At 39.8% G+C, this 14,464-nt stretch overlaps 1 protein-coding gene across 3 annotated transcripts in view; it reads left to right on the forward strand.

The window, feature by feature from the left end:
• Positions 1 to 14,464, forward strand: part of iars1 (isoleucyl-tRNA synthetase 1) — a 183,617-nt gene that overhangs the window by 145,077 nt on the left and 24,076 nt on the right. For all 3 annotated transcript variants that reach the window (XM_059649825.1, XM_059649823.1, XM_059649826.1), the window contains 3 exons: positions 2,804 to 2,980; positions 4,703 to 4,814; positions 5,694 to 5,819. In XM_059649825.1, coding sequence (XP_059505808.1) covers positions 2,804 to 2,980; positions 4,703 to 4,814; positions 5,694 to 5,819 — 415 coding nt within the window. The remainder of the gene's footprint in view (positions 1 to 2,803; positions 2,981 to 4,702; positions 4,815 to 5,693; positions 5,820 to 14,464) is intronic.

Raw genomic sequence — 14,464 nt, forward strand, 5'->3', positions numbered from 1 at the left:
TGAAGTCATTCTTGGAGTATTTTGTTTAGTTTTGGTCACCTTGCTATATTAAGGATGTTTATTAAACTGGAAAAAGTGCAGAGGAGATTTACAAAGATGTTGCCAGGACTCGAGGGATTGAGCTAAAGTGAGAGGTCAGACAAGCTAGAACTTTCTTTAGTGTGTAGGAAATTTGAGTGTTGGAGAACTGTATAAGATCATAACAGTCATGGTTTGGGAAATCAAGGCATCATTTTAGGGTAAGAAGGGAAAGAATACATGGAAACCTGAGGAGCAACTTTTTTTTTTGCACAGAGGGTGGTACACATAGGGCATGAGTTGCTCGTGGAAGTGGTTGAGACAGGTACATTAACAACATTTAAAAGGCATTTGGACGAATACATGGATAGGAAAGTTTTAGAAGGATATGGGCCAAGTGCAGGGAAATGGGGTTAGTATTGATGGACATTTTGGTCCGAATGGATCAGTTTGGGCTGAGGGACCTGACTATGTGCTGTCGGACTCTGACTGTCTGAAGTTAGGGTGGGAAAGTGAAGTGCATGTAGAAGTACAGCCATGATCATCTTGCCAACTGGAAGCTGGCAGCACAGCTTTCAGTTGGTGAAGGAGGAGACCAGAAGTCAATCTTTACTTTGTTTCAGATTTACTCACAAGAGGAAACTTTACAAGTTCACAACTTCTTAATTCTGCAACTCAACACCAGTGTCAATAAGTGTCTTTTATCAATGCTTAAGTAATCATCTAATGAATGCCCATTGTTTATATATCATTAACCTTAAATTATACAAATATATCATTTGTAAATGTCACTGAACACCACAATCTGCAGTGTGAAGTTGTGTCAACTTCAGAATGCCATAGTCCTTCATAACCTGCCCCCACTAGTTAACGGGTGTATATGTTTCTTAAACTTGTCAGGATATTTTTCACTTCTCCTCAAAGCAATTCTATTGAAATAGTATATGCTGATATTTATTTCTTAACAATTGATAAGGCTAGATTGCCTGACTTTTGGATTGATATTCTTAATGTATCTCTTAAAAGAAATGCACTTAAATATTAAACAAAATAAAAGGAAAGAATTGCAGATGCTGGAAATCAGAAACAAAAACACAAATTACTGGAAAAACACAGCATGTCTGGCAGCATCTGTGGCAAGAAACCAGAGTTAATATTTCAGGTACAGTGACCTGAAGAAGTGTCCTGAATGCTAACTCTCATTTCTCTCCCCGGATGCTGCCAGATCTGAGTTTTTGCAGTGATTTCTGTTTTTGTCACTTAAATTTTTTTAACCTTAGATGAATAGGTTTTAGTCTTTTTAATACAACTTTTTGTCAAGAGTAGAAGCTGAAGATGTTATTAGTGTTCCAGAATCAACTTGTATTCAGTTGACATTTTCTGTCAGGTTCAGTTTTGTTTATTTTTTTTGCAGGGCACAAAATGATTGGTGTCTAAATTGATTAAAGTAACTTGTATTTATTCACATTTGTCACAATTTGGGCCGGGTAGCGTGTTCTGTATGAATTCCCATTCCTTCAATCATCATGAAGGCAGCTTTGTTTTAAAGTGGATTAAACAATCGTCTATATTTCTGCGTACCGAATGCTTTCATTATGAATGTGCAAAATTTTGGCAACTCTTCTTTTGAAGCTAATATATTGAAAAGCTTATTTATTTTCAACTCAATACGTTTATATTTCATTTCATAGCAGTGGTTATTGACATTTGGTTACATGCCACAACAAAGCATTATGGATTTCCTTGAGGTTGGCTATTCACCAAATAATCTAACTACAGGTTATTCACAAGATAAAAAGTAATTTTCTAACTTGGGGAAGATGAAATACCTGGAGCTTTTTCTATATTAATTTTATTCAGACATATCTGTTCATTTTACATTATGCTTTGCAAAATACTCAGTTGCTGCATTCAGATAATATAACAAGTACAATGCATTTTGAGATTAGTCTCAGTAGTTTAAAACCTAAATTATGTTGTTGATCATGTGCCATAGCATTATTCATCTGAAGTGATCAATTTTTACCCAAAGTTAGAATGAGTGAAGACTTTTATCATACAATTTTACAATGCCCTTTTTTTTGTTGTGAACGGTTTTTGAAAGTAATAACATTTCTTCTTGGTATTTGATATTCTATTTCTAACATTACAAGTTTGAGTTCATTTTTTTGGTGTATACTTCAGCCATGCTGAATAGTGATAATTCCACAAAGGTGATAAATTGCTGTCTGTTCATAATGGACAAGTATTTTTGATTTTTTAATATCTTAGAATCCATATATTTACATAGTCTGTTAATTTAAAAAGAAGGGTAATTTCCCCATGAGATAACAAGGGGTAGAGCTGGATGAACACAACAGGCCGAGAAGCATCAGGGGAGCAGGAAGGCTGACATTTAGGGCCCAGATCCTTCTTCACAGACTTCTGAGGAAGGGTCTAGGCCCGAAACGTCAGCCTTCCTGCTCCTCTGATGCTGCTTGGCCTGCTGCGTTCATCCAGCTGTGCACCTTGTTATCTCAGATTCTCCAGCATCTGCAGTTCCTACTATCTCTAACTTCCCCATGATGTGTTGCATCTACTTACATGCCAAGCAAGCAGTCAGTATGCTTCATGTCATCCAACATTGAGAGAGTGGGACGTTTTTGATAGATAATAGAATCCCTTTACTTGCTAGTGCAGTATCTTAGTAGTTAACTTGTACCACTTGTCAGCGTGCTCAATTGCAAACTTGGTCTAGAAATGATGACAGGAAATGACATTGGATTTTACAAAATTGTACACACAGGCCCATCTGGTGCCCTCAGATGAGATCACTGTCTACTACAGCTCTGAGCCAAAAGGAGAGTATTTGGACAACGTCATTCAGAGTCACATTGATTTTATCTTAGGAACTATCAAAGCCTCATTGAAGCCCTACCCAGTTCCAGTTTCTGCTGGAGTGATTATACAGGAAAAAGCACAGGTAAAGCTTCTAACTTTTTATGTCCTGTCTTCCACATTCTTGATCTGAGTTAAATGATATTTTTGAATGTGTGTGGTTACATTAGATATGAAGTTGAAATGTGGCTTTGTTCAGTATTGTGTATCATAGAATCCCTACAGTGTAGAAAGAGGCCATTTGGCCAATCAAGTCTGCACGGACTCCCTAAAGATCCCTCCTTGATTCCTAACCTATCTCCGTAACCCTGCATTTACCATAGCTAATCCACCTAGACTACTCATCCTGCACACTCTGGATAATTTAGCATGGCCAATCAAACTAACCTGCACGTCTGTGGGAGGAAACCAGAGCACCTGGTCAAAACCTATGCAGACATGGAGAATGTGTAAATTCCACACAGACAGTCACCCAGGGCTAGAATTGAACCTGGGTCCTTGACGCTGTGAGGCAGTAGTGCTAACCACTGAGCCATTGTACCACTCACTGTATCCCTCCTTGGCTTTTACATCAGTGATGTTGGGCCCATTGGTTTTCCAACTGAAATACTGTGGCAAGAGCAGCTCTGAGACTAGGAACGTTGCAGTGAGTAACACACTGACTCCGAGACTGTTCACCAGCTGCAAGATGCAAGTCAGGAGTGAGGTGAAATGCTCCCCATTTGCCTGGATAAGTGCAGCTCCAACAACACTCAAGAAGCTTGACACTATCCAAGCCAAAACAGTCCACTTGACGGGAACCACATCCACAAACACTACACCACCACCATAGCTCAGTAGCAGCAGTGTGTACAATTTACATAATGCACTGCAGAAATTCACCAAGGCTGTTTAGACAGTAGGTTCCAAACAAACAATCACTGCCACCTAGAAAGACAAGGATAGTAGATATGTGGGAACACCACCGCTTGCAAGTTTCCCTCCAAGCTGCTCGCCATCCTGACTTGGAAATATATCTCCATTCCTTCAGCATTGCTGGATCAAAATCTGGAACTGGTTCCCTGATGGCTTTATGGGTGCACCTAAACCACAGGGATTAAAGAAGTTCAAGAAGGCACTGAACACCACCACCTCAAGGGCCATCAGGGATGGGTAATAAATGCTGGCCCAGCTACAGTACCCACGTACCAAAAATGAATAAAGACTAATTCTGCATTTCTGCTATATAATGTGGAAGTTTTGTTCCATTAATAGATTTCCATGTAATTGTTAAATATAGGGTATTTATAGTTTTCAGTAAGGTGTGATAGAATTTATTTTTAAGAGTGATTAGGTCCTTCCTGCAGGTGAGCTGATTGCATGATTGACCAACAAAAAAGAATCCTGTTTTATTCAGTCAAAGTATATTCTATACAGGACGTTAACTGTAATGCTAGGGTAGAAAAAGTGGACATTTTTCAACATTTTATAATGTGTTTTCTTTCAGTTAGAAATCTAAAAATTTAGAAATTTGTCTTGCCTTCTTCCTCTGTTCTATTCAAGTGAAATGATCTAATGTTTCTTGAAATGGCTGATTTGTTTTTATTGAGAATCATCCTGGATGGGTGGATGGGATACCAAATATACACTCTCAGCAGGTTTCTGTTCTTAAAGGAAGAGCAAATATACGTAGCAAATATTTTTCATCTTTCGTGTGTGACTTGTAAAATATTCCCTTTTTACAAGGGAGTGCTAATGTAATATTTGGAGAAAAATATGAGGGGAGTCAGAACAAGAGGCACTTTTTTTATTCTTCTCTTGTTGGTAGCTGAAGCACTCGAATCTAGATTTGACACTCGTGAAAGGAGCCTCAAGTCCTGTTTTGGGCCTTGCTTGTGCATATATCAATCTTAAGGTGTGCGTGGATGAAAACAAGCAAGGTAAGAATGAGAAATGTTGCGTTTTAATATATTTGTTATTAAGACAATGACTATTTTAATACTTCTTAAAATTATAAACTGAAATGGAGAAGAATGCTGTATGTTTTGAAAAGTAAGTAATTGATCCTCATCGCAAGTACCGTGCAAGCAGCTGCTTGAACAAGCTGCAATTGAGGTGGCTGCAGACAAATTGGAGCCAAGGGCAGTGTTGATTTTTATCAGGTAAATCAATGGACTACATTTGTAGGAGTAGGTGTGAGATATTAGGACTCTTCCATTGAGGCTCTGGGTAATCCTGCAAGCCAGTGCCATCATGGAAAGTAGACAGAATTGAAAATTCATCTCTGCAATGATTGGTCCACTTATACTCCATGAATATCCATAAACACATTTATAATTCCTCAAACTTTGACTCTTGTCAGACTGCAACTGAATTGTCTCATCTTAAATGAGTTAGGCCCACTTGGGTCTAGTATGTGGATTCCACATTAAGTGACTAAATTATCAGGTTTACAAAACTTGTTTCTCTAAGGATTTCTAGTTGAATCTGTCGATTTATGATGATGGATTGATGCAACAGCAAGAAAAGGGCTGACCATTAAAAGTTGTAGCAATATAGCAATCTGAAGAGTAAATTATTTCAATTGGATCATTGTATCTGCTTGTGTTTCTGTGTAGCTTGTATAACCACTTGGCTTATGCCTGCTAATTTGGATTAATAGCTTCAGTAATAATTCCGGCCCTCACTCTTAAAGAACAATTAGAGCGAACTCAAAATAACAAATGGCATGTTTTTCAAAAAAGTTTGTGACAAGGTGATGTTATTGAATCAAAACCCAGTTTTCATTATTGAATTAAGAATCTTGATTCATTTTTCAGATGGTGTGGTACTACTGGAAAATCCAAAGGGAGATAATGTTCTGGACTTTGTCAAGCTGAAAAATGTGATCATCAACATATTTAAACTGCAGACAACCAAAATAGCTATCTATCACGATAACAGTGGTAAATATGTTCTTAGTTTTGGAAATATTCTTTCCTGTGATTCTTCATTAGTTTCTAATTTTATTGAGCCACATTTTTCTAGGATAATCGGAGTGTCTTTGCAAAGCGTATTGCTTTCAACTGCAAATTAACCATGCAGATGAGAAAGAGATATGATGGAAGTAGTGAATTGCTATAATTTTCTGGTTGATTTATGGCACTGCATCCCTACCATATCAAGTAGATGAGGGTCGAGCTGTGGATGTGGTGTATATGGACTTCAGTAAGGCATTTGATAAGGTTCCCCATGGTAGGCTCATTCAGAAGGTCAGGAGGAATGGGATACAGGGGAACTTAGCTGCTTGGATACAGAATTGGCTGGCCAACAGAAGACAGCGAGTGGTAGTAGAAGGAAAATATTCTGCCTGGAAGTCAGTGGTGAGTGGGGTTCCACAGGGCTCTGTCCTTGGGCCTCTACTGTTTGGAATTTTTATTAATGACTTGGACGAGGGGATTGAAGGATGGGTCAGCAAGTTTGCAGACGACACAAAGGTCGGAGGTGTCGTTGACAGTGTAGAGGGCTGTTGTAGGCTGCAGCGGGACATTGACAGGATGCAGAGATGGGCTGAGAGGTGGCAGATGGAGTTCAACCTGGATAAATGCGAGGTGATGCATTTTGGAAGGTCGAATTTGAAAGCTGAGTACAGGATTAAGGATAGGATTCTTGGCAGCGTGGAGGAACAGAGGGATCTTGGTGTGCAGATACATAGATCCCTTAAAATGGCCACCCAAGTGGACAGGGTTGTTAAGAAAGCATATGGTGTTTTGGCTTTCATTAACAGGGGGATTGAGTTTAAGAGTCGTGAGATCTTGTTGCAGCTCTATAAAACTTTGGTTAGACCGCACTTGGAATACTGCGTCCAGTTCTGGGCGCCCTATTATAGGAAAGATGTGGATGCTTTGGAGAGGGTTCAGAGGAGGTTTACCAGGATGCTGCCTGGACTGGAGGGCTTATCTTATGAAGAGAGGTTGACTGAGCTCGGTCTCTTTTCATTGGAGAAAAGGAGGAGGAGAGGGGACCTAACTGAGGTATACAAGATAATGAGAGGCATAGATAGAGTTGATAGCCAGAGACTATTTCCCAGGGCAGAAATGGCTAGCACGAGGGGTCATAGTTTTAAGCTGGTTGGTGGAAAGTATAGAGGGGATGTCAGAGGCAGGTTCTTTACGCAGAGAGTTGTGAGAGCATGGAAGGCGTTGCCAGCAGCAGTTGTGGAAGCAAGGTCATTGGGGTCATTTAAGAGACTGCTGGACATGTATACGGTCACAGAAATTTGAGGGTGCATCCATGAGGATCAATGGTCGGCACAACATTGTGGGCTGAAGGGCCTGTTCTGTGCTGTACTGTTCTATGTTCTATGTTCTATCTAAAACAACAGGTCAGCAGGTGGCTCAGTGGTTAGCACTGCTGCCTCTCAGCACCAGGGACCCAGGTTCAATTCCACCCTTGAGTATCTGTGTGGAGTTTGCACATTCTCCCCGTGTCTGTATGGGTTTCCTTCCACGTCCAAAGATGTGCAGACTAGGTGAATTGGACATACTAAATTGTCTGTAGTGTTCAGGGATGTGCAAATTAGGTGGACTGGGTGGGATGCTGTGAGGGTCAGTGTGGACTTGTGGGCCAGAGGGCCTGTTTCCACACTAGGGGTTTTATGGAAAAAAATCCTCAGTGGAGGAGGATGCTCCACAAGTATCCCCACATTCAAAGATGGGGAAGCTCTGAACATCAGTGAAAAAGATAAGGCTGAAGCATTTGCCTTAATCTTCACACAGAAGTGTTGGTGGATGATCTGCCTCAGCACCTTCCAAAGCCCCTCAGCATCATAGATGCCAGCCATTAGCAATTCATTCACTTCACATGATATCAAAAAACAGTCGCAGACATCAGATACTGCAAAAGCTGTGGGACCTGAAAGAGTACTGGAGACATATGCTGCAGACTTGCCGTACTCCTAACCAAACTGTTCCAGTGGGCTACAGCACTGGCATCTCCCCAATGTGGAAAATCATTCCAGTGTGTCCTGTTCACAAAATGCATAACAAATCCAACCCAGTCAATTACTGTCTATCAGTCTACTCTCAATCATTAGTAAAGAGATGGAAAGTGGCACCAGCACTACTATCAAGTGGCAGTGACTTGCTTGTTAACAGTTGCAGTTTGGTTTCCACCAGGGCCACTCAGCTGCTGATTACACATTGTTATGCCTTGGTTCAAACATGGACAAAAGAGTGAAATGAGAGTGCTTTTCCTTGACACCAAGGCTGCATTTGACCGACTGTGACATCAAGGAGCCCTAGCAAAATTGGAATCAGTGGGAATAGGACAAAAATTCTCTGCTGGTAGCAGTCTGTTAATAGAGAAGATAGTTGTGGTTATTACAGGTCAGTCATCTCAGCTCCAGGACATCTCTGCAGGACTTTTTTGAGGTAGTATCCCAGGCCCAACAATCTTCACCTGTTTCACCAATGACCTTTCCTCAATCACAAGGTCAGAGGGCGGAATGTTCGTTACTGATTGCACAATGTTCAGCACCATCCACATTGACTCATACTGAAACAGTCCATTTGTGGGCATACCAAATTTCCTTAACCTTCTGAGAAAGAGGCATTGGTGTGCTTTCTCGTCTGTAGTGTCGATATGATAGTTTGGTGATATTTACTCCTAGGAACTTGAAGCTCTCGGCCATTTCCACCTCAGCACCGTTGATACAGACAGGGTGTGTCCTCCATTTTTGCCTCCTGAAGTCAATAACTGCTATTTTGCTGACGGTGAGGGAAAGATTGTCTGTACACCATGACAGAAAGTTGTCTATCTTTTTCTTGTACTCTGTCACGTCATTGTTTGAGATCGGACCCACAGTGGTGGTGTCATCAGCAAATTCATAAATGGAGTTAAAGCTGAATTTGCCCAGACAGACATGTGTTTTTAAGGAGTACAGTAAAGGGCTGAGTATGCAGCCTTGAGGAGCTCCGGTGTTGAGGCTGATTGTGGAGAAGGTATTGTCATCTATCCTCACTGATTGCGGTCATGGGTCAATGCCAATAATGCCAAGGCTTCTATGCCATAACAATGTGGCACAGGTCCCCGACCAATTCTTAAGCTGATGGACAAGGCCTCCGTTGTCCACATTAAACCTTGACAAATATTATTTTCACTTTTCCTTTGTCATCTTTCTAGAATCCTTTTTTGAGTCTGGACATTCATGATAGCATTGAGATTTATTTGACAGGCCATAACAAATACTTGGGTCAAGGCAATCGAAGAGTATTGCTACTTAATGTATTTAATTTAAAATTAGGAGCAGCTAGAGATAGCGTGAAATCTTACACAGTATGCCTGGGGAATCTGTTTCAAAAATCTGCAGACCTGCTTGTTTCTTGTTGAATGTTCTCTGTATAAAATTTCAAAAGTTTTGGTTTTTCCAAAGGCCACGAGACCTCATTCAAATTAGGATTTTGCTCTCCAGTGATTTATAAATATGAATCCATGTTGAGTTGATCCTTTGTTACTAACACGTTACTTGCAATCCAAGATTAGTTATCACAGGGCTATACTGTAGTCAAGAAGTGATTATTAATTCTGATAAATGTTTTGGGATAGCCAACAGATGCTGTGATTCTTATTTTGTGAAATTGTTTGGCAGTACACAAGCGCTGCCAATTGTTGTAAGATTTGTTGTGCCAGCAATGAAAGATCAATTCCAAAAATTCATCGTAGCCACTGAAATGCAAGTCTGGATCTATGTGCTGGTTGCCTATGGTTGAGTTTTAGTGGGTATCCATTTTGATGCAATATTATGTCAAGAAAATGGCATATGTTGTAAACATACCGTCGTAGAACTAGGATGGAAAGCAGCATGTTTCAAATAGACTGTGTCCCTACTGGTATTGGTACTTGTGTGTTAAATCCTTACAGTCAACTGTTTGACCTTTCCTTTGAAATGTAAAATTGCATAGTCCCAGAGGACCAGAGGCAGCACTCATTAGGGATGACTGGTGGTGAGTTTAACTTGAGGGACACCATACCTAAGGCAAGGGGTAAAGTTGAGAAGGTGAGACCTTCACATGTATGTATGCATAATATAAATGAGTTCTTATTCTCCAACGAACAGAACCTACTTCTAATTTATGAATCATGTACGTGATGACTTTGTGTCAAGAAGCCAGAAATGAAACACACTTCACTGGAAATATTTGGCAGCGTAAAACCATGACCCAATATTTTTAATCTTTCAGGTGCGACCTTTATCCTGACAGACATATAACTATTAGCGTCGCATTGTGCCTGTTTATCATACGTGATCTTTGGAATGGCCGTCGGCCTTCAAATTGTCTGCTAATTCACACAACGTCCTGGGGTTTGAGGAGACATACCATTTCCTTCTAAGTTAAACTTTGAATTTATTACCTCTCAACATTGGGAGATACAGCTCCCATTACCTCAGCAAGTCTGAAGTGTAGCATTACAATACCTTGTGTAATGCCACCCTTATCCAGAAACAAATATATTTTGAAAATCCAATGGTTGACAGTTATAGTTTTGACACATGTGAAGTATTAAGTTCAATATTTGAGACTTCAGAATTGAAGAACCCAGCATTTTCTCTGATCTATCCTAGCTATGAATAAAGAATAGTTTGTAGTGTGACGAAATGTAGACATGAAATTGCACCAATTGCTACTGAAATAATAAGTAGAATAAAGGATAAGTAATTTGAACTGTAGAATAGATACTGCCCTGCTACACTGTTCTCTGCTTACCAGGGACAGGCAGTGCCACAGACCTTTACTTGTATAGCCCATGTGGTGTGCTTTAGGAACTCTGAATTCAAAAAGTCAAACACATCTCTTGCTGTTGTGATTTCACTCAGTTGTCATATGCCCCCATATTTGTGCCCTTTTTTTAGCAACAGCCAGCAATGAGATATACAGACATGTATCATTTCATCCTTCAAAATAATTGGTACCTACAGAGCTTTTCTGTGTCAGAAAAAGATGCAAGAAAACTATTATTTACACTGCATAGCATTGTTGAAATTCCCATCAGTCTCAACACCACTTCCTGTTTTGGTGTGCAACAATTGCAAAGATTTGCCTCCACCTTACGGTACCAGATGCTAAGTGATTACTGCAGGCTAACCTTGCTGAAAATGTGTAAACAGTGAACATTATGCAATACCTATTTATAATTGAATCATTTAAATCAATTTTTCTGTTCCTGTTTGCACCTCTACTTGTTCTTTTTATTTTGTTTCTGCCCTGTGTAACTGGTCACCTTTGTGAGATGGGTAGAAAAGTGATTCCTGTGCATTCAGATGGTTGTGTTGCGGTACAAATTGGTAAAATGGAGCTTTGAATTTAGATAGAAAGATAAGATTATTTGCTTCTAAAACCAATTTTAATTTGTTTTTCATGCATATTCTGTTAAATAATGCCCTATAACAGGCTGGTCCAAAAAGTACATTTTTAATTTAAATGTTTACCGAAGACGCATACCATATTTTATTGATGACTTAATTAAAATGTCTATATTCTTAAATGCTTAGATACATTGCTGTGGTTTAAATGTAAGCCTTTACTGCCATCACCCACAATGAGAAACAAGTACAGTACCGAATCTGTATAATCTCCTACTTTTACTCTTTCATAATGATACTGATCCTTTATTTTCTTGTGTTTTCCAAGAAAAACTATTGTGAATCCCTGTTGTATGGAGCTCATTGTTCTATTATTGATAGCAGCCAGCTTGAACAGAATTTAAACCCCCCTGGAGTTTGCAACCTGGCACCTTCCTGTCTCCTAGATAACAAAGTGTGGAGCTGGATGAACACAGCAGGCCAAGCAGCATCTCACGAGCACAAAAGCTGACGTTTAGGTCCGAAACGTCAGCTTTTACACTCATGAGATGCTGCTTGGCCTGCTGTGTTCATCCAGCTCCACATTTTGTTATCTTGGATTCTCCAGCACTTGCAGTTCCCATTATCACCTTCCCGTCTCCTGCCGTTTTGGACAACTTTTCATCTGGCCACTAATTGAGGGCCTTGCGTCGGTTGCCACTGTGGTATTTTAACCAATAGCAGCAGTGGAATTAGTCAAATAATGCAAATTGTGGCCTGCAGTTGGTGTTCGTTATTCAAATGCACTCAATGCCAGATTGGCAAGTAGATGGCATGCTGAGAGCCACCACCCTGCCCTGTCTTCTGTCTTCCCAGTACCTCCTAATGTAAGTTCCCCTTCAATGAACTGACCCCCACCCCTCAAGTCCTCACTTACCTGGGTTCTGGGCCCCTCATCAATCCACATGGTGACAGCATTGCCAGCAATTGCAACAGTGCAGGTGACACTCACCGTGCAGGGAAGAGCTGATGTTCTCTCATTTGCCAGCCACTCTTGGGTGAAAATGCACCCCACTTCAGTCCTAAATCTTGAAAGGCCCAACATTTGGCCAGGTTAAGTGCCTTGTGGAAGTTTAATTCTGGTGAACAGTCCCCTGCAGAAGAGACATGGGACTCCTGCCAATTCTTCAGTAATTGCAAGAGTCCTGATGCCAACATTAATTTCTTATGCATAAATCTACCAAAGTATTTTAATTAAGGGCGGACAGTAAGTACTGGCCAGTCAGTGATACTCACGTCCCGCAAATGAATAAAGATATTAAGTTATTAAGCAAAATTGCACTGTATGCACAATTGTGGAAAGCCACATTCTGTATTTTAATTAGCTTTAAAGGTAATTGAAATTGTCGTAACTTCTGATTAAGTCATGTTTGTTCAGACTATATGCATTATTATTTCTTGTCATATTACCTGTAATTATAAGTAATCACTTACATTCCTTCAGGTGTAAACTATCCTTTTCAAATTAAACACTTTTTCAATCAGTTTGTTTAAAATTGGGCAATCTTTTCCCACAGTTTTTAACACCACCTTTAGATCAGACATTACATCTGAGTTGAAAGAATGCATGACTGTGCACATTATTTATACTCCAAAAACAATGAGAGGGCAAATGCAGGACATGCAGAAGTTGTTAGCCGTGCACTTTTGTCAGTGTCACTCAGTTCTGTTCTGATATCTTCTGAACATTAAATGTTGACATAAGGGTCAAGCATGAGTGTTTGGTTTAGGAATTTCTAAAAGGAATCTGGTGACCCTAACTTGTATAGTGTTATTGACAGACTACCTTGGATATCAGGATTATAGCTTGCAGTGATTCAAAAAGGCAGCTCACCATCACAACCTCAAAGGCAACTAGGGATGGGCTATAAGCTCTGGCCCAGCCAGCGATGCCCACATTTCTCAAGTGAATAAAATACTCTTATTTGCAACCTTAGATGATGGGCTAAGTTGTAGGCTGTGGTCTTAATGCACAAAGCTCAGTTTACAGATTTGCGTAGTTTAAAATGGTGTTAAATGAACTAATTACTTTATCATGTTTCCAAGTTGTGATTGCAATACGCCATGAAAGTTTGATGGATACAATTTAAGTGGGGACATTGGTTTTTGGAACTGCATCAAGAAAGGTCAATGGCATTTGACTTTAATAACAACGTTTTCTACCACAAGTTTTTGCTTTGTAAATGTCGTAGCTTTGTTCAAAAAAGGTAACAGGGATCAGTCAACTAATGATAGACCAGCTAGTCTAACAATGGTGGGGAAAGGTTTGGAAAACAATTCTGAGAGACAGGATTAACCAACTTGGAAAAGACAGGACTTGATCAGAGATAGTGAGCATGAATTTGTTGGAAGGAGATTCTGTCTGACTAATTTAGTTGAGTTTTATTTGCAAAGGTGAATGAATATATTAATGTGGTTTATATGGATTTCAGTAAGGCTTTTGACAAAGAAGGTAAGAGCCCACGGAATTCAAGGCAAGCTGGCAAACAGCACCCAAAATTGACTTGCGATTAAGGTTAAAATTCGGAGGCAGGTGGTGATGGAGGGTTGTTTTTGTGATTGGAAACGTGTACTACAGAGACCGGTGCTTGGATTCTTGCTGTTGGTTATGTGCATTAACAGTTTGGATGTGAATGTAGATGATGTAGAATTTTATAAGTGAGGGGTGGGAGCTCCGGGGTATTGTGATAGAATTTGTGCTTTAAAGCTTGAATTTATTTTAAGACCGATCTAAACTCTAAAGGGAAACTGAGAATGGAAACATTTGTGCAGTTTCTCAGAAACGAAGACTGAAACCTCAGTTGAAGACTGAAGCTGGTTGAAACCACATAAAAGGAGACATGGAGAAACACTTGGATGATAATCTCAGTGGTGTAGTAATATAGGCTGAAAGAACATGAAGGCTAGATGTAGAAGCTGAGAATAAGTGAATATGTAATTGGTATGGTTTCTTTTGTTACTTAAAGATAACTTTGCTAGATTTAGGTCATCCAGATTCTTGCAAGCATAATTGAGGAGGTTCTGCAGACATATCACATTTTGGTGAAGGCTGACCATCTGCATTGCTGTCAGGCTGAATCCTAAAAGACAAGGAGCTGAAATTCTCCCTCTTGAAGATTGAAAGATATTGTTACTGAATTTGAAACATATGTTGAATGGACTTCCAAGCAAGTTCTTGTCTTAGTTGTATCTGCTAATCAATGTGTAATT

This window comes from Stegostoma tigrinum, chromosome 11 (genome assembly GCF_030684315.1).
Source record: "Stegostoma tigrinum isolate sSteTig4 chromosome 11, sSteTig4.hap1, whole genome shotgun sequence".
Lineage (NCBI taxonomy): Eukaryota > Metazoa > Chordata > Chondrichthyes > Orectolobiformes > Stegostomatidae > Stegostoma > Stegostoma tigrinum.